General features: G+C 36.0%; 1 protein-coding gene across 1 annotated transcript; it reads right to left on the bottom strand.

Annotated features, from left to right (window-relative positions):
- Positions 1 to 109: 109 nt before the first annotated feature.
- On the bottom strand, positions 110 to 24,252 carry slc12a4 (solute carrier family 12 member 4). The gene is made up of 24 exons (XM_067402310.1): positions 24,001 to 24,252; positions 14,298 to 14,395; positions 13,991 to 14,122; positions 13,750 to 13,896; positions 12,653 to 12,707; positions 12,431 to 12,561; positions 12,093 to 12,334; positions 11,763 to 11,977; positions 11,398 to 11,562; positions 10,729 to 10,827; positions 10,509 to 10,566; positions 10,242 to 10,416; positions 9,729 to 9,847; positions 8,943 to 9,041; positions 8,569 to 8,688; positions 8,352 to 8,456; positions 7,592 to 7,760; positions 6,589 to 6,784; positions 6,315 to 6,484; positions 5,945 to 6,076; positions 5,739 to 5,846; positions 3,835 to 4,022; positions 3,344 to 3,477; positions 110 to 1,899 (listed from the first exon to the last, which is right to left on the bottom strand). The coding sequence occupies exons 1-24, from the start codon at positions 24,137 to 24,139 to the stop codon at positions 1,808 to 1,810; spliced, it is 3,288 nt and encodes a 1,095-aa protein (XP_067258411.1). The 5' UTR covers positions 24,140 to 24,252; the 3' UTR covers positions 110 to 1,807.
- Between the last annotated feature and the right edge of the window lie 435 nt (positions 24,253 to 24,687).

The raw sequence follows: 24,687 nt of genomic DNA, 5'->3' as shown, positions 1-24,687 counted from the left end.
TATAGCTGAGAGAGACTACTCAGATGAAAACCTCTTCAGTGCTCAATTATAGTAACGTGGCATTTTTTTTTTTTTTTTTTTGTCAGTAACAAAAAAATGGGGGGAAAAGTCATTTGTTTGATTACTCGTTACTGAAAAATTAACGTTATTTATTTATAACGCTGTTATTGCCATCACTGCTTATATATATCTGCAGATGATAAATAATGCTTTATAATATGATACGATAATATGATAATACTTTGCTCAATATAAATTATTATAGAAGGAAAAAAAGTAGTTGTCACCTTTCTGATGCAATACCACCTGTTTTTAGCTAGCTTCTTTTTGTTAATCCATGAGGTGTGCAGTTAAAGGTTGTCTTTTTTTCCAAGGCAAAAATAAGATATACAATACAAGAAGCATATTCTGCAATTCATAGTGCACTTTATTGTAACTTTCAAATTTATAGTTTTTAAAATTTATGTATCTTAATACTATATACCTCATGTTTCATTGAAGTGTTTAATCTTTCTCTTTAACATTGAAAACTATACAGATGTAACACTATACAACCAGTAACAGATCATTGCCTTTATATTCCAGATATAAATGTTGTTAGTCAAAATATTTTCTTCTATTTGTATAACAAATGTATATTGTCTGTACAGTTATCATGCGCTAAAAAAGAATAAAGACTTTGTATCAGTATCCAAAATGTCTCCTTCTCAATGTGAGTTGCATACTAAAATTCAGTACATTGAAAAAAAGAAAAAACTCTCTCTTAAAAACAAGTGATAAAAATGCAGTTATAAATTACAAAATCCACAGAGCTATTCATATCCAATATATTTATCCCATTCCAGCTCCTTTGGTTATTTTCTAAAGCTAATTCTTCCAATACAATGGGGAGTTTCTACAAATAAATAAAGGCAAAATAAAAAATGGAAGCACTCATGGAAATTTAAGTTCAGCACTTCTGAATGGCAGTCTTGAATGTACTAGGAAGTACTAGTTCTGTTACTTGGCCAGTGAAAATCTTGATAATCGACTGTACTTTATATATTGCCATCCTATACAGAAAATAAAAAGTTATGTTATATGTAATTTTATATATTAAAAGGATATGTAACATTGTTATTTTTTAAAATGAGTCACTGTTAACTGTTGTGAAATATTTTACTTGGTTCTAAGCCAAACCATGATTTTTCTCTGATTGATTGTTAGCATGTTTAAAAGTGCATGTTGCTTCATCAGAGATATGTACTGGTGGCAAAAGCTCAAATGTTTTAAGGGGATTGTCTATTTAATGTTTCACGTAAGCATCTGTTATTTTGTGCAAACATGGCCTAAATTCCAATGTGATTCCAAATGTGGTTGCACTTTATTTTACAGTATGTGCTCTTTCAATGTACTTACAGTGTACTTACCCACAAAAGTACTGAGTATTATAAGGTAACTACATGGGTTAACCTTAAGTTTAGGGGTAGATTCAGGGTTAGTATCTACTTAGTATGATTACTACATTAAGTACTTAGTATGTTCATGTGAAACAGGACTGTAAAATAAAGTGCTACCCAAAATGTTATGGCATGAAGTTGGAATGGGTTCAGTTGAAAAGGTACACATCTGAAACAGCCCAAACATGCCATTGAAATATTTAAAGTAAAATTAATAAATTGTGCTATTCAGTTTATCAGTAATTATATGTTTAGGCTGGCATAAGATGTTCAGTATGCATATTCTTTATATACCACTTTTTTGACTTTCATTAAATATAGTTTACAGTAACACACAATAACAGTGGTCTATATTAATCTTTGGCCTTTCAGGAATAGATGGTGATGACCTCTCGACCTCCACCTCTCACAAGCAACACTCTTTCTAGACCCTCAGTCAACACCTCAAGAAATTCCATATCTGAAACCGAGTTAAAGAAACAGCCTATTGATAAATTCATACAATAGATTATAGGGTGGTTTTGCCCAAATGAGGAATACTTTAATTGTCGATTTATCCATATTTTGCCAAAACAAAGCACACAAGCAATAGAAAGCTTTACCGTTTTTTTTTTTTACCAATATATCATTTTTTTTATTTATTTATTTTTTTACAAATATTTTTTACCATTTTTTTTTTCTCTATATGTAGGTCACCTTTTTCAAAACTCTTCACACAGTGAGTATGGCAACACAGTGCGGCACCTCATTCACCTTCTCAGGGAACTGAGTTACATACGTAAACTAGATGTTCTCTTTTGAATTGGAACTTATCGCTGTGTCTTTGAGTTGATGCTATGGGAACGTTAATATTAAACTGAACACACTGAACGCCATACTGATCAAATGCCTGCCCACTGTGCTGTGCATTTACCCAACGAGCTAGGCTGTAGACCAGGGGTCTCCAAATTCGGTTCTGGAGGGCCACTGTCCTACAGAGTTTAGATCCAAATGTACCCTACAGAGTTTAGATCCCAATTAAACACACCTGAACCAGCTAATCAAGGTCTAATTAGGCATACTAAAAACTTCCAGACAGGTGTATTGAGGCAAGTTGGCGCTAAACTCTGCAGGACAGTGGCCCTCCAGGACTGAGTTTGGACACCCCCTGCTGTAGACAAAAAAGTTGCCATACAGCACACCTAGTGACCAAGAGTTTCCATGCCTGGGGTACGAGTGGTCACTCTCCTCTTCTGCAACAACCCTTTTATATAATTACAGAGGGAGTACATAGGAAGGCATATGCCTCCATGCCCCCAGAACTGGAAAGGCGATAGATGAAGTAGTGGGACATGACTGCCCACCTGCTTCATCTATATAAGTCTATCAGCTACGATTACAGAAGGAGCACATCTCTACTACATCTATATTCGTCCATGTTGGAGAGGCAACAAAAGAGAGTGTGGGACACGAGTGGCGGTATTGCCTTACCTCTCTCTCTTGTAAGCCCTGTATTATCTCAGTGGGAGTACCTACCAGCGCCAGGCGAAGCGGCAACAACAGATAGAAATCCCAACAACAGATAGAAATATTCACATGCACACACAAACGGCTTCCTGAAGACAAAGAAGCTGATGACATTTTCTTTAGGTGCCCTTTTATAGCTGGTGACATCAATTGACTGCAGTAGTCAATCAAAATTGGCGTATATTCACAAGTGCTTCCGACGCTGGCTCACGCGAAGTGTTTTCCATAGTTTCAACTCAAAGACACAGCGTTGAGTTCCACTTTGAAAGGTAATTGTGTAAAGAGTTTTAAAAAAAGTGACCCAAGTATTAAGAAATGCGTCCAAGCGTATGTTTAAAAAAAAAAAAAAAAAAACTGTAGTACTGTAATTAAAGCATATCATTATCTACGAAGGATACAGTTTTCATCTCCCTCTGCGTTGCGTGGAGGTCCTGGCATGTTTAGCAGCACGAGTCTGGCATCATGAGATTTATTAACAATAACCTCATTCAGCTTCACAGCTGTGTGCATCCGACGAACATTGGATTGGTCACTGTAAAACACACACACAAAGATTTGATTTAAACTAAGGTGGATCAACATCTTTTGAAAATGTGTGTATTTAAAAAAGTAAAATGGCTTTAATTTGCATTTGGTGGGGACAAGAGACAGAGCTACATTGCATACAAGGTAAGCATGCACACATTCATAGTTTACTTATGTAAAAAAAGGTCAATACAACATGTGGAACATGTGTCAGTGATCATTTTCTCTTTATGCTAACTAATAAAAAAAACAAATAGGTCTACTGTTCAAAGATAAAAAACAAAACTTGCAAACTTTATTTCAAATACTGTGTTGATAGTGTGCAGTGGTGCATTCCAGTTCTTGTTCCTGCTTGCTCACTCACGGTTTAATGCTGATAAGTTCTCTGAAGTTTTCCGGTGCATTGCTTCGGTTTCGTCTTTCTGCTTCTATTTTTTCACTAGTCCAGGTCATCTGGTTTTTCTCTGGTAATACTTCAATGGTTTCCTCTTCTTCATCTGAATACAAACTGCCCATTCTGATCAGCGAGTGTCTATCCTTCACTAGTTGGGCCTACAGTAAAAACGTAACGAGACCACAGTTTAAAGAGTTGCTACTGTATGTATTCAACGCTATCTCACGACCAATTCGTACTTATTCTACGAGGTGGCTATTTCGTATAAATCCATACGACCTCACTCGTGCGAATTCGTACGATTTGTCTAAACCCCAGTGACGGTTAGGTTTAGGGGCGGGGTTTGGGGTAGGTCATTCGTATGAATTCATACGAATTTGTCAACTCGTAAAATACATACGATTTAGCAAAAAACGTATGAATTAGTACGAGTGAGGTCGTATGAATTCATACGATTTAGCCACCTCGTAAAATACGTACGAATTGCCGTGAGATTGGGTTGATGTATTTGGCTTTTACAGTCAACAGACATGTCACAAGACATTAAACATGTCAGTAATTGTATGGGTCACCAAATGTGACCTGCTTTAATTTTGTGACACTAAATGCTGTATTTGATGAGATTTAGTTACACTTTGATGCATTATGTTCACTCAAAAGTTGCATTTTCTACATTTTGTATACAAAATTCTAAATTACAAAATTATTTGCACTTTTAATTTTGTGGATAACAGAAAACAAAATACATCCGACATGTCACAAAATGCATTTTGTCCACAAATTATTCATTTTATAAATGTAATATGTATTCTATGTAATATGTAGTCCACAAAACAAACTGTATGTATTACAAAATAATATTTTACAATAAAATACTACACAAAAGACAATCACAGCAAACACAGATATATGCACCATCACATTATCATCCTCATATCATATCAATCCTCATTCAAAGTAAAAGAGCACAAAAGTGTGCATAAGATATCCTTCAAGAAAATATTCAGATGCCATAAAAAATTACAGAAGTGCTCAATGCAGACAAAATGTTTTTGACATCTCATCATCACCATAAGTCTCTAAGAAGAAATTAAATTAATTTAATTTTTTTTCTTTTTTTACTTTGATCTGACATAGTTCACAAAATGCATTTAAATAATATGAAAATGAATATTTAAAATGGAATTAATTTAATACATGATCTGTATTTGGTTTAGAACTTTGTACAGGAAATAATGCAAAGACTTTCATGGATAAAATGCAACTGAGTTGTCTGAATACAAAATGCATTAAAGTGTAACTTTAGCATTTTTTCATGAAATCAGACAGCTGCAGGTCGCACTTCATTTCATCAGTGCATTCAAAATATCCATCAGTGAATGTCAGACTAACTTCGGGGCTCAGAGTAACTTTTATCATTCTAAAACCACTTTTACATAAATTAACACACTTGTAAAATAAAATAAATAGCAAAGTCTACCAGTAAAGTTAAATGAGAGAGAGATGATATGCTGAATGTAAGATTTAACCAAATGTAGCAGCATATGTGCCCTAAAACAGCCTATAGTGATATACAGAAGTGTAAGTATAGGGGAAATCTGTTATCATATGCAAATACCATAGTATAGCAACATTTGTTGTAACATTTAAGTAAATACTTAAGGGTGTAATACAGCAAGGGTGTAATATTGTTAATTTCATTTTTTTTTTTTTTTTATTTATTTTTTTTTTTTTTTGACATATTTAAAAAAATATATATATAAAGACATAATATTGTTTGTCAGTTTATAATATATTTTAATGACTTCTAGATTATTCTGCTGTTGGTAAAAGACAGTGTTAGCACAGAGCAGACATAATGAATGTGACTGTACCTCTCTGTCTCTCTCTGCACTGGAGAGCCTCATTTGTTTTAGCATCTGTGACCTCTGTTCCATCATCAGTGTCCGCTCATACGTATATGCTGAGATGTCGCTGTCGTGCTGCAAGTAAGAACATTTGACAGCATGAACTTATTGCATAAATGATTTTTGTGATGGGGTGGGATGTATTAATAGTGAAGAAAAAGTGTTCTGTATACCATCTCAACCACTTCCACCTCTGCTTCTAATCTCAGCTGGTACAGGAAGGTTGCCAGGTCCTTCTTCATCTGAATACTGTTGTCGTCCATTTGAGCCACAGTGAAGATTCGCATCTTACATTTACGCCAGACCTGAAGTACAAGAAGAAAACCATATATATATATATACACACATATATATTCAAATGTGACCACATGTATGTATATCTGCATAATCGCATAGTTAAAATTATACAATTATGCACTTTCAAGAGCATGTACAACATAAAATTGATCACAGTTTGGAATGTGAAGTTCAATTACTGAACCTTTTATGTTGCATTCTAATGTTAATATTATTATTCATTTAATTAAATTGCAAATTGTTCACCTTATGTTGTTTGAGAAGGAAAGGCAGGAGCATGAGCATTCCACCATCATGGACAATCCACCAGACGTCAATATATCCATCAGTAAAGCGCTCATGATTGCTGGGATAGAATGACACATTTTTTGGGACCATCAGAGCCAGGTGGGCAGCTGTAGTACAGCGGACAGTATCTACAGGTGAGAGAATATGAAAGGGGAGTAGATTAACCTCAGCCTATTGTGTTTCAGTGCAGACAATTGCAAGTGCACATCATTCAAATAAATCTTGTTCTTACTAATAAAGGTTTTCCAAGCCCGTGGGTCTTCACTCTGTCTCCAGCCATATGGCCAACCCATAACAACTGTGTTGTGCTTCATGCCTCCCAGACCACACGACTGGATCAGATGTGCGATCCCCTCTCTCACTTTGGAGGCAACCACTACCTGACAGAAGCCCTTCACCCGCTCAATCTCCATCATGTTCTTTATTGCCTGGTGAAGGGTACAAGCACAGCACAACCATAGAAACCTCAGGTACTATAAAAACAACATCCATTGCTTCTACTTTAATATATAAATGTTTCCTCTTGTTATTTCTCATTATCTCGTTATCTCTCACACTCCAGAGAGGTTGATATGGAACTGAAAGGACACAAGACCAAATCTCTTGGCAAGTATGAATATCAAATATGGCTGCAAAGGTACATAACCACTACAGCTGATTTATCTTGATGAAGATCATTGTGCAGTAGTGGCCAAAGTAATGTCTGGAGGGCCTTTTTGTTTTTAATGGCTCTACATGTTTGATTAAACCATCAAAATATGAGGAAAATATTTTAAATATGAGGGAACACACACACACACACAAATTCCACTAAACTTGGTCAAGGTATTTATCTGACAATTATTTGGCTAACTACAGCTACAGGTTTTGTTTTACTATAGAAAAGCAAAAAGCTCATAAGAAAAAGCATTGACTACACTACAGCATAATCAATTATTAATACTCTGTTGGTGCTCTCTTGTTCTTGCATGTGTTCATAATTTATTTGTATAATAGCCTGGCCAAAAACTATGTCTTCACAATTTGGCTTGATACACTGTGTTATCACAAATAAAGCAATTGACTCCAAGCACAACTATGCAATAAGCTAACACATTTTTAATAATATTTGAATAAAGGGTAAAGATTTTCCTTGGCTGAACATCACTTTTTGCCACTACTATATTTGCATCTGTAATTTTAAAGCACGGTTACATTCAAGGTGAAGCTAAAAGTGCATCAGGAAACTTCCTCACCTGTTCTGATGCTTGTGTTTCCCCATAGCATTCCAGGAAGTTGCCCTGTATCACAGAACCTACAATGGTTAGGCCTTTTCCTGCCTTCAGCTGTGAGGCAAAGGTAAGCATTCTGGGATACTTTACATGTAGGTCCTCATCCAACTTCAGCAAAACCAGCAGCTGTGGCCTATTAACATTATTTCATTTTAATGTGATTGTAGTGTAATTACAGTATAATAAAAAAAGCATTATATTAAATAAAAGTGACTTTGATGACATTTATATTGTTACAAAAAAATTATATTTCAAATTAATGCTGTTTTTTTTTTTTTTTTTTCAGAAAGTTCTATTAATCAAAGAATGCTGAAAAAATGCATCATGGTTTCCACAAAAATATTAAGCAGCACAACTTTTTTCAACATAAATAAGAAAAAAATCAGCATATTAGACTGAAGACGAGAGTAATGGCTGCTGACAATTCAGCTTTGTGTTCACAAGAATAATTCACAGTTTTACATTTTTTGGTAATAGTCTTGGTAAGCCTAAGAAACTTCTTTCAAAAACATTAAAAAATCTGACCGCCCACAAACTGCAGTTTAATACTGTCCGTACAAACATTGTTTGAAGTATGCCTGCAGGAGTACATTATTCAAACAATATCTTCCTGCTTCTTAAACATTATTTAAATATGTTATTTGAAGGTGTTCCCAGGTAATTTCCAAATGTGATCTTTGGAAAATATCAGCTGATATTATTGTAAATTTGCTTTTGAGACAACCTCCAGTTTTTGGTGTGGGGAGGTCCAGCTTCCAGGCGAAGGAGTGAGTAACGTGCGGCACTAAGAGACAATCCACGGATCCCATCCCCCCATTCCTTCTCTGCTCTAAAAGAGAGAAGGATCAAGGATCAAAGGTTTGTTAACTAAAGATGGACAATTGGTGATTTCAGTTTAATTTCAGATGTCAGTTTTATGGATGTAATTAGGAATCGCTTACCCCTGATACTCAATGTACTTGTAGATCATACCAGCAATGCCCATTGCTACAATGGCATAGTACCAAGAGGAGATAAACATAAGGGCTAAACACATACTCATGCCCAGAAAAGACAGAGCCCTGTGAGAGAGAGAACAAAGAGCACATCATAAAAGACCTATTGGTTTACTCTACACTACAAAGGAGTGAATTGTTTTATTAAAGGTCATTTTTAAATAATTGACGGAAGTAAGTAACGGATATCAAGAGCTGAATGCCAGTGAGTTTTGTGATCACAGTTTGACCTGGATTCTAATGTTGTAACCACAAGAGATGTTCTCAGAACCTGCTCAAATATGATCATATGTATGCAAACAGAATCAAAATGTACTTACCAGTGGTAGTATCTGAATCGTGGTCTCCAGTTTGGTGTTCTTAAAAGTGTTTGTACAGCACATGCCAAGTTTACAAAAAGATAACACATCAGGAAAAACCTGTCAAGTGAACAAGCATATATTAGAATAAGTGACATGTAATACATACAATGATGACAATCCAGGGAAAAAATTCTGTCAAGAATGTAGCATATGTGCTCATGAGCCCATAAGTTGCTTTAATAGACATTTAATATTCAGTAAAATTATCAGTTTGAAAGCACTAACACTATTGGATGAGAACAAAACTTGAACTGAATTGAGCTGGATGACAACACTATTGTCTTTCATAGAACTGCTTACAGCTGAATTAAACTCATTTCATTATTGATGAACTTTACACAGCTATTGAACTAAACTAACTTGAGCTGAATAATGATGATGACACTGTTGTCTTCTAGCTGCTTTACAGCAGAATTCAATTTGTCTCATGTTTGAAGATCATTATTTTTCTGTTTACAACTGTGAAGTTGCTTTGAAACAGTCTGAATTGTATAGAGTAATATATACATAAAAATGTGACCAGATAAGAAGCAACTGTAAAGTGATATCTAGTCTTCATTTTACCAATAAGATATTTTTGCAATAAAATTCAATATACATTTTAGAATCTTTCAGAAAACAATAAATAAATAAAGTCCATTAACAATTGACATTCATTATAAAAATGACATCCTAATATGCCGTTTAAATAAATTATTTTGTGTGACTTGAATCTGTGTGTGTATATTTGCGGTGTGTCCTCACATGGAGAGAATAGGTGCGACCATATCCAATGACGCAATGAGGATGCCGAGCTCTGCTATGAGTCCCGTCAGAAGCAGAGCCCATGTGGGCTCTCCATTAGCTTTACTGTGTCCAAAGACCTGTACATGTGCAAACACATGGACACACGGGGATGAAAAGTGAGTCAGCTGTTAGCATCCCATATTTACATATTAGGAACAACATTTTACATATGACATGCAAATGCTTGCTTTTATGGTTTTTGTGGTTTGGCATTCCAGAAAAGGAAGTAAATATAAACCAGAAACTCATAATACGCACATTTACATCTCACTGAAATTCCTCTTAACTTATACTGTGTTTTAAACCTTAAAACAAGACAGATAATCTACAATATGTTATGAACCACAGATTTAAAAAAAAAAAAAAATGCTATTTTAGACTGTACTGGTTTTGTTATTGTAATGAATAACATCAACATTGTGAAAAAAGAGTGTGCTATTTAGATATTTTGTGATATATCAGATATCTCACTCTAAGGAAAGGGATAATGTTATCTTTAGCAATGGCTTGCAGGAGGCGGGGAGCTCCGGTCAGGGACTGAAGTCCTGCACCCACTGTGGAGAAGAATGAGCCAATCACAATGACCCAAGGAGAGGGCCAAGACAGGGTGCCAACCACCAAGTTTTTTCTGACGGCGTCTCCAAATCTTAAAAACATATTCAAGAACTTTAGACACAACATGCTTGTTTCTATCTAAACGTTTGTACTTGTACTGTATGCTCTAGAGATGTAACTTACTTATCTCTCAGCACCACTCCCTCAATACAGGCCCCAAACAGAACCACAGAGCTGAAATCTGTCAAATGAGTCATGGAATTCTATGTAACTTCGAATGCAAAACAAAATTGCTCACAGTTAGTGTAACAGTTTGTTTAAAAAAACCCATCCTGTTGATATGAGTAATAGTTAGATGGATTGTTCTGAGCATAATATCAGTACTAACAGCAATAAAGGATACAGACAAGAGAGGTAGTTGTAATGGCCAGAATCGTCCCTATTGGTATAGACTTCTGTGCATCTCTTAGATCTCCAGATCTGTTTGATCCTGCCATAATGCCTGTTTTAGAGACAGAGAGGGACAAAAATACTGAAATTAATATAATTTTCCATTGAAGTCATAGTACTTAGATATATAATACAGCTTATTACATGGCTACTTGCCAAATAAATAAATACGTGAGCATTAAATAATGATTGGACTTAGTTTCAGCTAAGCTCTTAAAACATTTACTTAGAAAAGCTCATTATAATAGTGGACTGATAGGTGACAGGGTTGTTGTTTATTTAGTGTCAGTGACAGAAATATTATCACACAAATAATGATAAAGCAGTAATTTGTTTTGTTCTATGGGTGTCAACCACAAGAAGACAAATATGCAATTATATTCTGGAAATAAGGCAAACCTCCGCTGCCCAAATTATATGCAAGTTCTTGAAAAAACAAGCCCAAAATTTGCTTATAATAACTGGACTTGGCAACTCTGCCTGCTTCCTACACTAATAATATTACACTGCTTAATTCCTCGATTGACCAGTCAGACTCAAGTATTCAAGGATGTAATAATAAAAAATTAAAAAATAAATAAATATATTTATTAACCAGAGGACATATTATGAGGACATTTACCTGTGGCAGAAGGAAAAAAGATTCCCACCAAGAGGGTGAAGGAAGTGGCAATGTCAGCAGACACATAGAAGCCAAAGGTCTCCATGGAGCCATGGACATCAACGGAGGACAGGCTTGCCTTTTCGAGAATCTGCCCTTTTTCCATGTAATCCCCCCACATATTTTCTGCACATACACACATAAAAATGAAAGAAAGAAATACATATATAAAGCCACATATCAAAGGGCAAGTGCCCAGCAAAGATTCTTTTTTTTTATCATGTTAAAATATATGATATATTTTTCTAATCTGTTTTTTGTTTGTTTGTTTTTTGACCTAGATGTGTTTTAGACCCATGCTGTGAACCAGACAAGTGTGTCCCTACCTTTAATTATCCCACTGGCCAGCCCTGGAATGCCCGGGATCTCTGTAACATTGTTCTGAGCGAAGTACTCGTCACAGTGAGCACTGCTGGAATTCTCAGAGCTGCAGAAGTTCTTCCAAAGCTTGCTGGGAACAGTCTCATTACCGACAACTACTTTCTTGTCACAAACATCAAACAAATCACGAACCAGCGTCCGGTTTCCTAACATGCAGATCCTACACATGGTTAAAAAAAAAACTGATATACTTATTTGTATTTAATTATATTTTCATTTAAATATTACATTTTGTGTTTTAGTTTTGTCTATCAACATATTACAGAAAGACTTACGGAAACTCAGGAGGTTGGAAGATGGATTTGACAGCTCCGGCATAGATAGAAACAATGGAGATTATGACACAGGCCAGGAACAGGGAGGCAAATTTGTTGACATACTTGACCCCCACGAAGACAACTACAGCCATAAGGCTCAAACATATTGTGCCATATACCCGCATGTTATTCAGCATTGCACCACTCCCTGCATGAATATCTGCGGGATGGAATATGGCAGCCTGGGGAATCAGGTATTTCTGTAGACAAGACATTTCAAGAGCTGGATTATTTTGGGATTTGGATCATTGTGTGTGTGTGTGTGTGTGTTGTTGTCATAATAAAAGGACACTGACCAGAAATATTTCAATTGCTCCCAGTATGTACATGGCAGCAGCGAAAGTTGTGCCTAAATAAAAACACAGACCAACTGCACCACCGAACTCAGGGCCCAGAGACCGAGATATCATGAAATAGGCTCCACCAGCTGCCAATTAAAAATAAATAGATAAATACATTTGTGTGTGTTTAGACTGTGAAACATTCGAATAGAAAGGAGTATAAACACTACAAATTACCTGGAACTACACCATTGGTGGCTATGGCACTCATCGAGATTGCTGTTAACATTGTCTGTTAAAAATAAAAAATGAATAAATAAAAATCATGCATTTAAACATTTTAACTATATTTTATGTTACATATTATCTTAAAGGGCTATCTTGTACTTTCTTATCAAACTCACTACAGTTACAGAGCTCACATTCTACTGCCTGCCTGACTAATCAATAACAGCTGCATTTGAGGGATAGGTATTTTTCTGCAGTGAAAGAAGCAACTTAATCTAATAATGTAATCCAGTTGATTCATGTAATCTCTAATTAATTTAATAAATGTTTTCCAGCCTAATACACCTACCAAGCTAACGTGAGAACGTTAGCGAAACATTCTTAGAACATAATTTTTGTTAGCCGAGTAACATCTGATATTTTCTTCCACGTGTCAAAATGTAGCATGTAAGCTTACTATTTAAGTTGAAACTTGAATGTTTTAAACTTATCAGCATGCTGTCTGAGAAAAGCACACAGATAGGACTGCACTGTTCCTGCACTCAACCTGTGATGCTGCAGAAGTTACCAAAGCATTCAGTCATGCACAACCAGACCTAAAGGGTTAGTTCACCCAAAAAAAAAGAAGTCATCAATTACTTACCCTCATGCGTTCTAAACCCTTAAGACTTTCATTTGTCTTCGAAACATTTGTGTTTCAAAGATGAACAAAAGCCTTGAGGGTAAGTAAATGATGAACAAATTTAAATTTTTAGGTGAACAAACCCCATTTTTCATTTTTGAGTGAACTAAGGGAACAGTTTTTATATGCAAAGCATCAGGAAATGGAACATTCACTAGTTTTTCTCTCATCTCAGCATTCCGCCATTTGCAGTTAAATTGTCAGTGTTGACCATTGCTCCATATTATTTGACATACTGACATACTTTTATATTATTTCATACTGTCTGTGTCTTGTTTTGCACAGTTGTCCATTGTCAAACTGCTTAAATACAATGCTAGGCTGTTTGTTTACAGGACAGATACTCAGGCAAATGTGTGGCAGACAAGCCATGATCAACACAGCCTGATAGTGTACTTATAAGGGTGTGTCTGCAAGAACTCACACATGAACAACACATGAGAACGATGAGGAAGGACTGGACGACACCTGCTGTTCCCACTATCCAGGTGAGACGCAGAAAAAGAATCACACCAAATATGTTCTGCAGACATGGCAAGTACACTCCCATCAGCGTGCCCATATTCGGTGACTATAGAGAAAAAAAAACAGTAAAGAGAAAAGTCTCTCAGAAAAATTATTTTATTTTGGTAAGAGTGATTTTTTTTCGTCACTTTTTTAATAACCTTGGGCACTTGTTTCCTGGATGCATCAGCACTTTCTGCCTCTTCATGTTCTTTGGCTCCCTGAGTAACATTTGTGTAACTGACCAGCCGGCTGAGGAGAGACGAGACTTTTGGCCGGATGTCCAGCTCTTCCTATGGAAACATACACCTCAGTACCACAAAATGTATAGTGGAATTTTACACAAATGTTTCCACTATTAATACATTAATGTTATTGTTATTTATATTAATGTTAAAATGAAGATTTTAGATTATACATTTAGTGAGAAATATTGCAAAGAGAAGGAAAGGAAAATTAAAAATGAACCTCAAACAGAGCCAGGTTTTTGTCGTAGAAGTCATTCCTCTTAGATGCTGAGTCTGAACTGCTGAGGAATGGACTGTCTTCTTTATGATTGCCATGACCTGGAGAGGGAATACAAAGTTCTGTCATGAAACTATAGATGGCGCAGGCTAATAGGTCCTTTAACTCAACCTGCTTGTAATCCATTGTTATCTATAGGGCACAGCTGATTGGTTCCTGCTGTATAGCCAATGAACCCACATGCTCAACCTTCAAAATACTTTGGTAGCATTGCCTTAGCAGTGCAGCGCAATTCAGAAAGCCTCCACCTTCCCCAGCTCCACATGGATCTTCTATGGGTAATTCATGTACGCTATTGTACAACAGAAGCATCTCATGCCCACAGCAGTGTGTCGTGTATGTATTGGCAGTAGCAAATCCCGTACTTGCTCTGCAGCAGCAACAGCAGCAATAAAAGCACTGCTAACAGTGTAGCAGATCTATTCTGCCAAGACCAAACATACAACATTGTCATACCCATTACCATGCCAAACACTCACGACAAAAATACATTTACACCTTATTTACTGGATTTAACAGGCATTTCCTTGATATGTACTTGTTATTGAGTTTTTGAAAAGAATCTTCTTTGTGTATATGGTGTCCATTAGCTTTTAGATTTCATTTTTTTCCCTCCATCCTTAAATTTCTTTAATGTTTTTAAACCTAGTATATCATCACACATATTATAATATAACTTATTTCTTGCTATAACATTTATATTGATTTTTTATTATTTTTTTTTTTAACCAGTGAGAGAGAATGAGACTAAAAGGAAGAAAGAAAAAAATATACAGCCACTTTTAGGGTGGGGGTTATTTCCTCAGAATAGCATTTTTTTCACCCACGACTATGTAATTTCCTGACTATGTCACTATTTCACAATCTTCATGCTCTTACATTGTGTCATTGTAAGACAAATTCAATGAGAAAAAGGCATTTTGAAGCATAAGGTAAAGGTACAGAGGAATACACAAAAATCATTTTACCTGTATTTTTGCACAGACTTTCTACAAAGCTTTATACATTTGATGATTTCTAACAGTGATCAAATAATTAAGCTTAGTCTTTTTTAATGATTTTGTTTATTAAGAACTTGATGATGAATCTAAATAAACAAATAATGCCATGCAGCTGCTTTTCTAAGGTTGGCATCGAGCATTAAACACATTTCTGCTTTCCTGCATCTTTCTCCCTCTCCCTCTCTTTCTGACCTTTTCTTTCGTTATTTCATTATGTTCTTTAATCAGGTCACTGAATCTGAACACTTAATCAGTTTGATTGTTTTGTCTCCTCACACTCTCTGCTCTCACAACAAATGTCAATACAAACACTGCCAAAATGAGGCACCCAAATACAGTGCCAGTCTTAATTATACTTTCTGTGATAGATAGCACTGATAAATTTGTCAAGTTCATCGCAATTAAGCAGTTTTGTCTGTATTGTCCTACTTAGAATATTTATTTATTTATTTGCACTGGACAGCAACACTGAATACATTAGCCAGTCCATCTAACTGTCCATCTAAGAGAGGGGAAAGAAGAATTTTCATATTTCAACATTTGCAATAAATTTCATAATCTCATAAGAGATGTGACCAAACATTTTCTGCTCAAAAACATATAAACACAAGATAAATAAATAATAAGAAAAGATAGTAGCATGGTCTGATGTCAAGATTGAAATCTTTTTGCCCTCTCTGTTTGTTTTCTATAGGTCTCACTCACCTGTGTTCAGGGTTAATGTGCCATTATAGGTAGAGTTTACATTAGCATTGTTGCTGATCATGTTTGTCTATGTACAGCAAGGCAGGCAGCACTCTGAGCAGTCATAGTCTATGTCCAGGTCAATGTGAACTATTAACTGTTACTGAGAGAGAGAGGGACATCAATATTCGCACACACACAAACACACACACACACACACACACACACACACACACACACACACACACACACACACACACACACACACACACACACACACACACACACACACACACACACACACACACATTTTTATGTTTTATGAGGACTTTCCATAGGCTTTCCATTCCATCATCTGATCACAAACACTGCTACCGTCTTACACACCAGATTCAATATGCGAGCCGAATCACACAATAAGTGTTTAAAGTCAAGAACACACAAGAAAATCACAATAAAGACCTTCTAATCCAGAATGATAACACATTTCAAACAGTTGTTTAATGAAAAAAATGTCTGAAGATTTAGAAAATGTTACAGCCATGCAGTTCTGCAGTGATATGTTGTTTATGATACTGGAATATGTTCTTTATTAAATGAGAATGGTCAAATGCTGCCATCTAGGGTTATACTTTGACAGTTGTTCTTTTCTTAATCTGTATTAAAGGATTAGTTCACTTTCAAATGAAAATTAGCCCAAGCTTTACTCACCCTCAAGCCATCCTAGGTGTATATGACTTTCTTCTTTCTGATGAACACAATTGGATATATTTTAATTAATATCCTGACACATCCGAGCTTTATAAAAGCAGTGAACAAGGGTCATGAGTATGAGCTGAAGAAAGTGTCTTCATCCATATCCATTCATCATAAACATATTCCACACATCTCCGGAGGGGTTAATAAAGGCCTTCTGAAGCAAAGAGATGCATTTGTATAAAAAAAAAAATAAAAAAAATCATATTTAACAAGCTATGAAGTAAAATATCAAGCTTCTGCCAGACTGCCTTCTGTATTCAAGTTATGTAGAAAGTGTAAACTGCCATCGCGTCAGTTACACTTTTAGGCGTAGGACGTAGCGTTAGCTTTTTGAACAACAAGAGTTTTACACTTTCTTCATACGTTGAGTAAGGAAGGCGGAAGCTGTGTGGCGTACACGTTTATGACAGATGGAAGCATTTTCTTCAGCTCATACTTGTGATGCTTGTTCACTGCTATTATAAAGCCTGGATGTGTCAGGATATTTATTAAAATATCTCTGATTGTGTTCATCAGAAAGAATAAAGACATATATACCTAGGATGGCATAAGGGTGAGTAAAGCTTGGGCTAATTTTCATTTGAAAGTGAACTAATCCATTAATGATAAAATGTGGATCGATTTTGAACACTACAAAGATGTTTACAAAGATGTTTACAGCATTTTACTGAATTATTTCTAAACAAAACAGAAATTACTTGACAGCCTCCGCCTCTGCCTCCACACACACACAAATAATGTCTCTTGCCATGTGTCTGCAGGAGGAGAAAGCAAAGAGCTTTATGGTGGCAGGTCTGAACACATTAACAGGACTATGCCAAAAGCTGCAGATCAAAGCCAAAGCTACTAACCTCACAAATAGTGTTTAGTGTGAGCTGAAGTCTGAGAGACTTCACATGCTTACTATAGCAACAATTATCCAATCTAGAGAACAAGAACATTTGTTCACAGTGAAGATTGTATAGTTATCATTTTTACATGATAAATAGTCAGTTATTTTCAACAGTCTTGAAACATCACACACACAAGCTGTTGTTCCACAGTAGGGCCTACGTGTGAAGATTCAGGCACATTTGGAAACCAGCTGTAGAAAAGTTCAGCTCAAACATCTGTAAATTGTTGCTCAGACAATAGCCTAAAGGTAGAACAGCTTTAGTGCAAATAGGGCAAATATACCTCCAAAGTGGAACATACTGAAGAGACAAAACCACTTTGTGTTGGAAAATACAAAAGCTGATTAACCTCAGGAAGAAATGAACTAGCTGGTAAGAAGCTTATTTAAGAAATTATCCAAACATCCCATTTATTAAACATTTAATGTTTTCATTATGACTCAAAGTCATAATGCTTAGGCCGATTTAGCCCTGGATTTATTTATTTATTTATTTATTTATATATATTTTTTTAAAGGGGAGGGGGGTCTAATTATTGTGTTATGATGGCATACTTGGTTGCTTGACGTGATTGTCATACTAATATCCGGTGTGTAAGTGTTTACTCATGTGTGTTTACTCTGTCTTAGTGTATTAGTGTTTTACATTTTGAGACCAACCATTGTGCTCGTTGTGCTCGTAAACTACATAACTGCATAACCCACTCTTTTCACCCTGCACAGACACATCACTCTCCTCATCCTTGATACAACCAGCTCCAGCTCCACATTAAATGCGAGTAACATTATTTACTGTATTTAGTGCAGTGTAGGACAATAATTGGCTTTTACACCATATGAATGCTAACCGGTTAGATATTCACATTTCATTTTAACCCTGTTAATAAATTTTTTACAGTTTACAGATGGTCATTTACGCAGACAAACTTTTACAAGAGTGTTTTAACCTTTACAAACAATAGGAATGTAATGCCTGTTTTATGTGTTTTTCCTGAGAAGAGAAGTTTGTTACGCAATAGCCCATCACTGGTAGACTGAATTAGATGAGTACAGTTGAATAAGTCTGTGGAATTGAACCATGCTGTGAGAGCAGAACGTACGAAGGCTTTGATGTGCGTTAATGAGGAAGAAGAAGCTGTGATGAAGCTTCAATAATTAAAAACATTAGCAAAAGGCAAAAAAAATATATATATACTTACTCAAAAGCACCATGAAAACAATACTGTAAAAAAAACAAGTAAATAATGCCAATAAAACCCTGCAAATGATTATTATTAAAGCTTTTATATTAAAATATACTTTAAGATAACAAAGTCAAACCAAAACAAGGCTTACACTGAAAAAACTTCAATTTATGTTTTGGTAACACTTTAGTATAGGGAACACATATAAACATAACTATGACTTTTCCCTCAATAAACTCCTAATTTACTACATATTAATAGTTAGTAATGTACTTGTTAAGTTTAGGTATTGGGTTGGATTAAGATTGTAGAATAAGTTCATGCAGAATAAGGCATTAATATGTGCTTAATAAGTACTAATAAAAAGCCAATATTCTAGTAATATGCATGCTAATAAGCAACTAACTAAAAGACCCTAAAATAAAGTGCATTGCATTGTTTTTTTTACATTTGCCAGTTTTTATTTACCTTGTGAATTTGTTGTCGTGTTTAATAACCTGTTATCTTGTGATGTCAGGATGAATTTGTTCCTCTACCTAAAATTATTAGTTAGCTGATTGTTAGTCTCGCATAGTCAGACCATCACACTGGCGTCAGAAGGTCAGGGGCCGTATTCACAAAACATTTTATCTTACCATTAAGACTTTCCCTAAATAGCAATAAAAGTTCTTAAGAGTTCTCTTAAAACCTATTCACAAAACAGGTGAGACCAACTTTTACTAAGGAATAGAGAGAAGTCTTAAGCTAAGAGAAAGGGTGGGGTTGACCTGGTTGCTATGGATGATGTCATCACGCTTACTAACTATGCACACAGTGATTGGCTGATAGGGGAGGGGTCTCTGTCAGAAATATTGTAGAACGATGTATCATGTTGCCATTTTCAAATAAAGATTTTAAAAAGTAGGCTAATTGTAACTAATTAAACAAGTATATGTTCAGCTAATTGTTAGACTCTTATCTCGAGAGACTGCAGAATTCAAGCGACAAATTATGTTTTATAAACAAAGTTCGGGAGGAGCAATATTTAATCAGCTCGAGAGGAGGCATTCAGTATACACAGCCGACTCACCTAGTTAAGTCGAAAGTTTTCTGCATCCCTCAAACACTCCAACACCTTAATCTCTGCCCAGGTGGGGATACGGGTTTTGCGCTGAATTCCGAGCTTGGAGCCCTAGATCCCCTCATACAGCATGCCAAATATGCTTATTTTACTCTTTTACTCTATCCGATCATTTGAAAGTGTCAGGGGCATATAATTTAGTAGGGATGCTAGGGATGTGTCCCTACCAATATCCAGTGTCACTGCCCCTAGTAATAATTTTGATCAAAAATTAAAATATATGTAAGCAATAAGGTACGAATACGAACGATGCGGCCATAGCTACGTTTGGTTGCGCAAAGCGGCAATTGGCTCCTCTGTCTGAATCCTAGATGCGGTAAGTGAGGGTGAAATCAACAGTTCTTTGCACAACAATACGGGGCAAATTTTGTCACATATTGACTCAGGGTCAGTTTTTTAAGAAGGCTAAATGACAATCTAGGGATAAGTGGCATGTGGCAAACCTAAACGTGTGTGTGTGTGTGAAACCCTACATAATAGGGACAAAATGTCCCCACAAAGATGGCAATATCCAAAATCATTGCTTTTAGTCATCCCAGTCTCATCAGCTGAGGCTGAAAGAGGTTTCAGTGCTCTTAAGTCACTGAAAACATGGCTCATCAATTGCTGTGTGCCATGCCCACCAGGACAAACTGGACAATATTGATGTGAAACAAATATACCAACAGTTCATTTCTGCTATGCAGATGCAGAGATGTTTGGCTTCTTCGAATAGCAAGGAACAAGACACTGACATTGACTGCAAGGAACAAAACATTGACATTGACTATTGCATTTCACTACAAACAGAATAAAGTCTATGTTAAACTGCCTCCTTGTCTTTACTAGTTACCTGTAACATTACAGAATTAATTAATTAACATATTGTTAAGGTCAGTATGGACTAAAAACCTTAATACTTTATCCTATTCATTTCCTAGGATGTCCCCACCAATTTCAAAATCAAACAAACTGCCACAGGTAATCAGACATTATTTTCTTTTCTTTTCTTTAATTATTTATTATTTTTTGCATTTTTGCATTTTATTATGATAGGACAGTGAGTAGACAAGAAGCGAAGTGGAAGAGAGAAAAGGGAGAAAGCAACAGCCATTAGGATTATTTGTGATTTGGCTTTAGTGTCGTAATAGTCATCTTGACTGCTCCTATCTTATCAAAGATTTAGGAGCTAGTTTTAGCGCTAAAAAGCTTTGTGAAATACTCTTTGAGCAAAAATTTAGGGGAAAAAATATCCTGGGGCTATATTCACAAAATATCTAAAAGTAGCTTGCCGATTTAGGAGAAACTCTTAAAAATGATTGCCGTGTCAGTCCTAAATTCAGGACTCCTATCATTTTTCTCGAAGAGCTAATTAAGCAAATTATTTTAGTTTTTAAAGTTTTAAATATGGATATTTTTCTTACACAAGCACATCACTTCGCTTCAGAAGGCCTTTCTTAACACCTCGGAGCCATGTGGTAACCTTTTATGGATGGTTGCACTTTTTTGGGCTTCAAAATCTCATCCTATATTTACTGCCATTGTAAAGCTTATTTAATATAACTCCGATTGTATTCGTCTGAAAGAATAAAGTCATATCATATCATAAATCATATGGTCATTTTCATTTTTGGGTGAAGTAACCCTTTAATATTGTTGTGGAAACCTGACAAATTTTTTTCAGGATTCTTTGATGAATAGATAGAATAGAAATCTTAAAGTTGTAAATGTCTCAATTTAATGCATTCTTGCTGAATAAAAGTATCATTTTCTTAAAAAAAAAAAAAATAAATCTTACTGACCACAAACTTGGAAGAATAGTGTAGCAATCATGGCAGATTTTGAGAGTTTGATATGCCACTATTCAGCACATGAGCTTTAGATGAACCCATGGTACGATCCAAAACGGATCAATGTCTGCTTTTATACCTTTTTTTTTTTTTTTTTAGCTCTGTTCCTGATCTTGATGAAGTCAACAAAACAATTTCATATATGAGATGAGTAAGAGATAAGTCAGTTTAAGACATTCTGTGCCTGTCTCTCAGGTACAGCTGTCTTTCAACAAGAAGTAATACACTGTTACCTTGAGGAGTCAGAGACATTCGTGGTGTTAAGGACTGCCAGGCAGGTCCTACTCGAAAATTGCAGAGTGTTGCTATTTCTGTGTCAAATAACTACTCCTTCAGGTTATAAAAAAGTTAACCACCTCCCTGGTTGACACGAGCCAGTTGAGGTATATTGGAACACCAGCTGGGTTTGTTTTGTACCAAAAATACTTTGTCAAAGATAACCAGCTGGGATAACATCTTCTCTCTTAGCTAATGCTATTGCTAATGATCTCTGAAAGCCTGTTGGGCACACAGAACAGGACTGTACATTATTTCTATCATATATTGTTTATCTGTCTTCCTCCCTCTCTTCATCTCTTTTGTAATGTGGAAGTAATGCATGACGTGGTGAATGGGTTTGAGCTCATGCTTTTCCATTACAGGCTTGTTTCAGCACAATGACCGCAGTGTGTAGTACTGCTTTAAACATTGCTGAGCTGACACACTGAAAAACAAAGTTAGCAGTGTGAACACCCTCCTTCTGCTGTGCCCTGCCTAAAGTTAAATGATCCACCAGTGTGACTGCCACATAAGACTCTTTTTCTTTAACCTACATTCTTACACATAGAAAATCATACAAACTCAACTGGTATAAAGAGATCTACCACCTCATTTATCACCAATAATTTCTGCTACCATCTTTTCTCATGTCTGTAAGGTGATCAGAAGGTGGAAGTGATGATTAATGTTAAATTGATCCCCAAAATCACAAACACCCAAACAGGCATGCATCCAGGGCCAGCATAGGATTTATTCAATACACACCTGCCCTGTCATGGACAAACACATCTTCTGATAGGAAATTTTAATCTAAGATTGGATTATTTAATTGTACTTCTGCAAGTATTATAACCTGTCATTTCCATACTTAGAGAGAAAGAGAGTGAGCGAGATATATATATAATTATTAATTATTCCTTATGGTGTGCTGTAAGGCAAGAATCTGCATATATAATTTTCTTTTTTTTTTTTTTCCCCTGCAGTGATTCATTCAATGATTCACTTTGTTCATTCATTTTAACATGTGAACATAAGTTCAGTTACAAGTTTTTTTTAAAGCCTATATGCAAATACATGACCAGCTTCAGTTATTCTCTCATCCCTTCACCTTACTAACAGTAAAATATTATTATACAGTACATTGGCTATATATTTGTATGTGTGATGGTGTACATATTCCATTTAGAAAAGCCTCACTTGACTATATAACCCAAATTTGAACAATTGTATCCTGATACACAAAAGATAAAAAGACAACAGCATTTCCACAGACATGGTGGTCTTTCAATATGTCAGTTACAGCTGCAGTAAACAGATCCTGATGTCTTTTAAGCATGCCTTAGGGCTGCACATCTTACCATTCGTTTCTCTCTTTAAAATGCGCTAGAGAAAGAAAGGGAAAATATGTAGGAAATAAATGCCAGTTAAACCCTTCAGCTGCTGTCTTGGCACATAGAGAGGGCTCCATCTTTTGTGTCCATGAATACTTGAGGCCTGTCCCATTATTGCAGACCCCCCAGTCCCGCCTCTGCTTTGGCTCTTGATTGTTTTCCTTTGTCACCACAGTGGTGTCTGGCATGTCAGCACTGTGCCAAGAGTCTTAGCTTGAGTTAGTTTTATATCCCTCCCCTTACATCAAATATACGTCATTTTATAGAGAAGCAACGTTGCCAACATGATAAAGGTCCCTCAGAACTTCCCAACAACTGGGATGTAAGTAGTGTGTCCTATGACGTTAGTGACTGAACAATTTTGTAACTAAATAGCGGATGGTTTAAGGATGTTTGTCATGAATACTAGGGTTAAATCTAACTTTTAAACTAAATAAACCTTCGATCTTTGCTTCTGATGCAGTTAACCCCAAGTTTTATGCTGAGAGGAATGTTTTTCACAAAGTGATACATGAAAAGAAAACTTACCATCTGAGCTAACTGTGTCTCCATGTCCAGGGTATCCTCCCTGTCCTGTGTCTCTGTAATCCACCCAGTTTATTCCCTCCAGGCTGTCATAGTTGGACGGTGAGTTATCCTGTACTGGTACAACAGTGAAATGGGGCATGTTTTCATCTGTTCAGTGTGAGTATCTGTCCCTCTCGTTCCCTTCTTTTGGCAGATAGCACGTTCCCGGGCCAGCTGAACTCTCCCTGAAATCTCCAACACATTCCTCTAGTCTTCCCTCACTTCCTCTCAATCCATTAGCATAGTCCCCACCTTCTTCTCCCAGTCCCTCCTCCTGTTCGGACAAATAGAGAGGCTCTGACACTTTGGCCTGTCTCACAATTTCCCCCTGCTGACACTCTCACTCATGTTTCCCGGCTTCATATGTGAATCACAGTCTTTATGAAGAAAATAACTGCTGATAAAATCCAGACCCATTACAGTCTTTGCATAAAAACAGCTTATAAGTAAAACATTATTCCATTTATATGCCAAAATCTCTGTTTTCTGTTTTACAGGGAAAACATTTCATGGATTTTGTCTGCATGTCAAAAGGAAATGGTAAATACCTTGGCATGACATGAGTGTACAAACAGCAGCCTGTTCCAACAAGTTAATAGGTAACAGCTCAATTACACATTCACAAAATCGCAGTTTTGACCTAGACAA

This window comes from Chanodichthys erythropterus, chromosome 11 (genome assembly GCF_024489055.1).
Source record: "Chanodichthys erythropterus isolate Z2021 chromosome 11, ASM2448905v1, whole genome shotgun sequence".
Taxonomy (NCBI): Eukaryota; Metazoa; Chordata; class Actinopteri; order Cypriniformes; family Xenocyprididae; genus Chanodichthys; species Chanodichthys erythropterus.
The sequence above is the reverse complement of the archived record's forward strand: the minus strand, read 5'-3'. Positions and strand labels throughout refer to the sequence as shown.

Coding starts and splice junctions, on each gene's coding strand:
- slc12a4 (XM_067402310.1), bottom strand. CDS start 24,139: ATGCCCCATTTCACTGTTGTACCAGTACAGGATAACTCACCGTCCAAC. Junction 9,042..9,728: donor GTCGCACCTATTCTCTCCAT/GTGAGGACACAC, acceptor TTCACTTGACAG/GTTTTTCCTGATGTGTTATC. Junction 5,847..5,944: donor AGGTGGAAGTGGTTGAGATG/GTATACAGAACA, acceptor TCTTACTTGCAG/CACGACAGCGACATCTCAGC.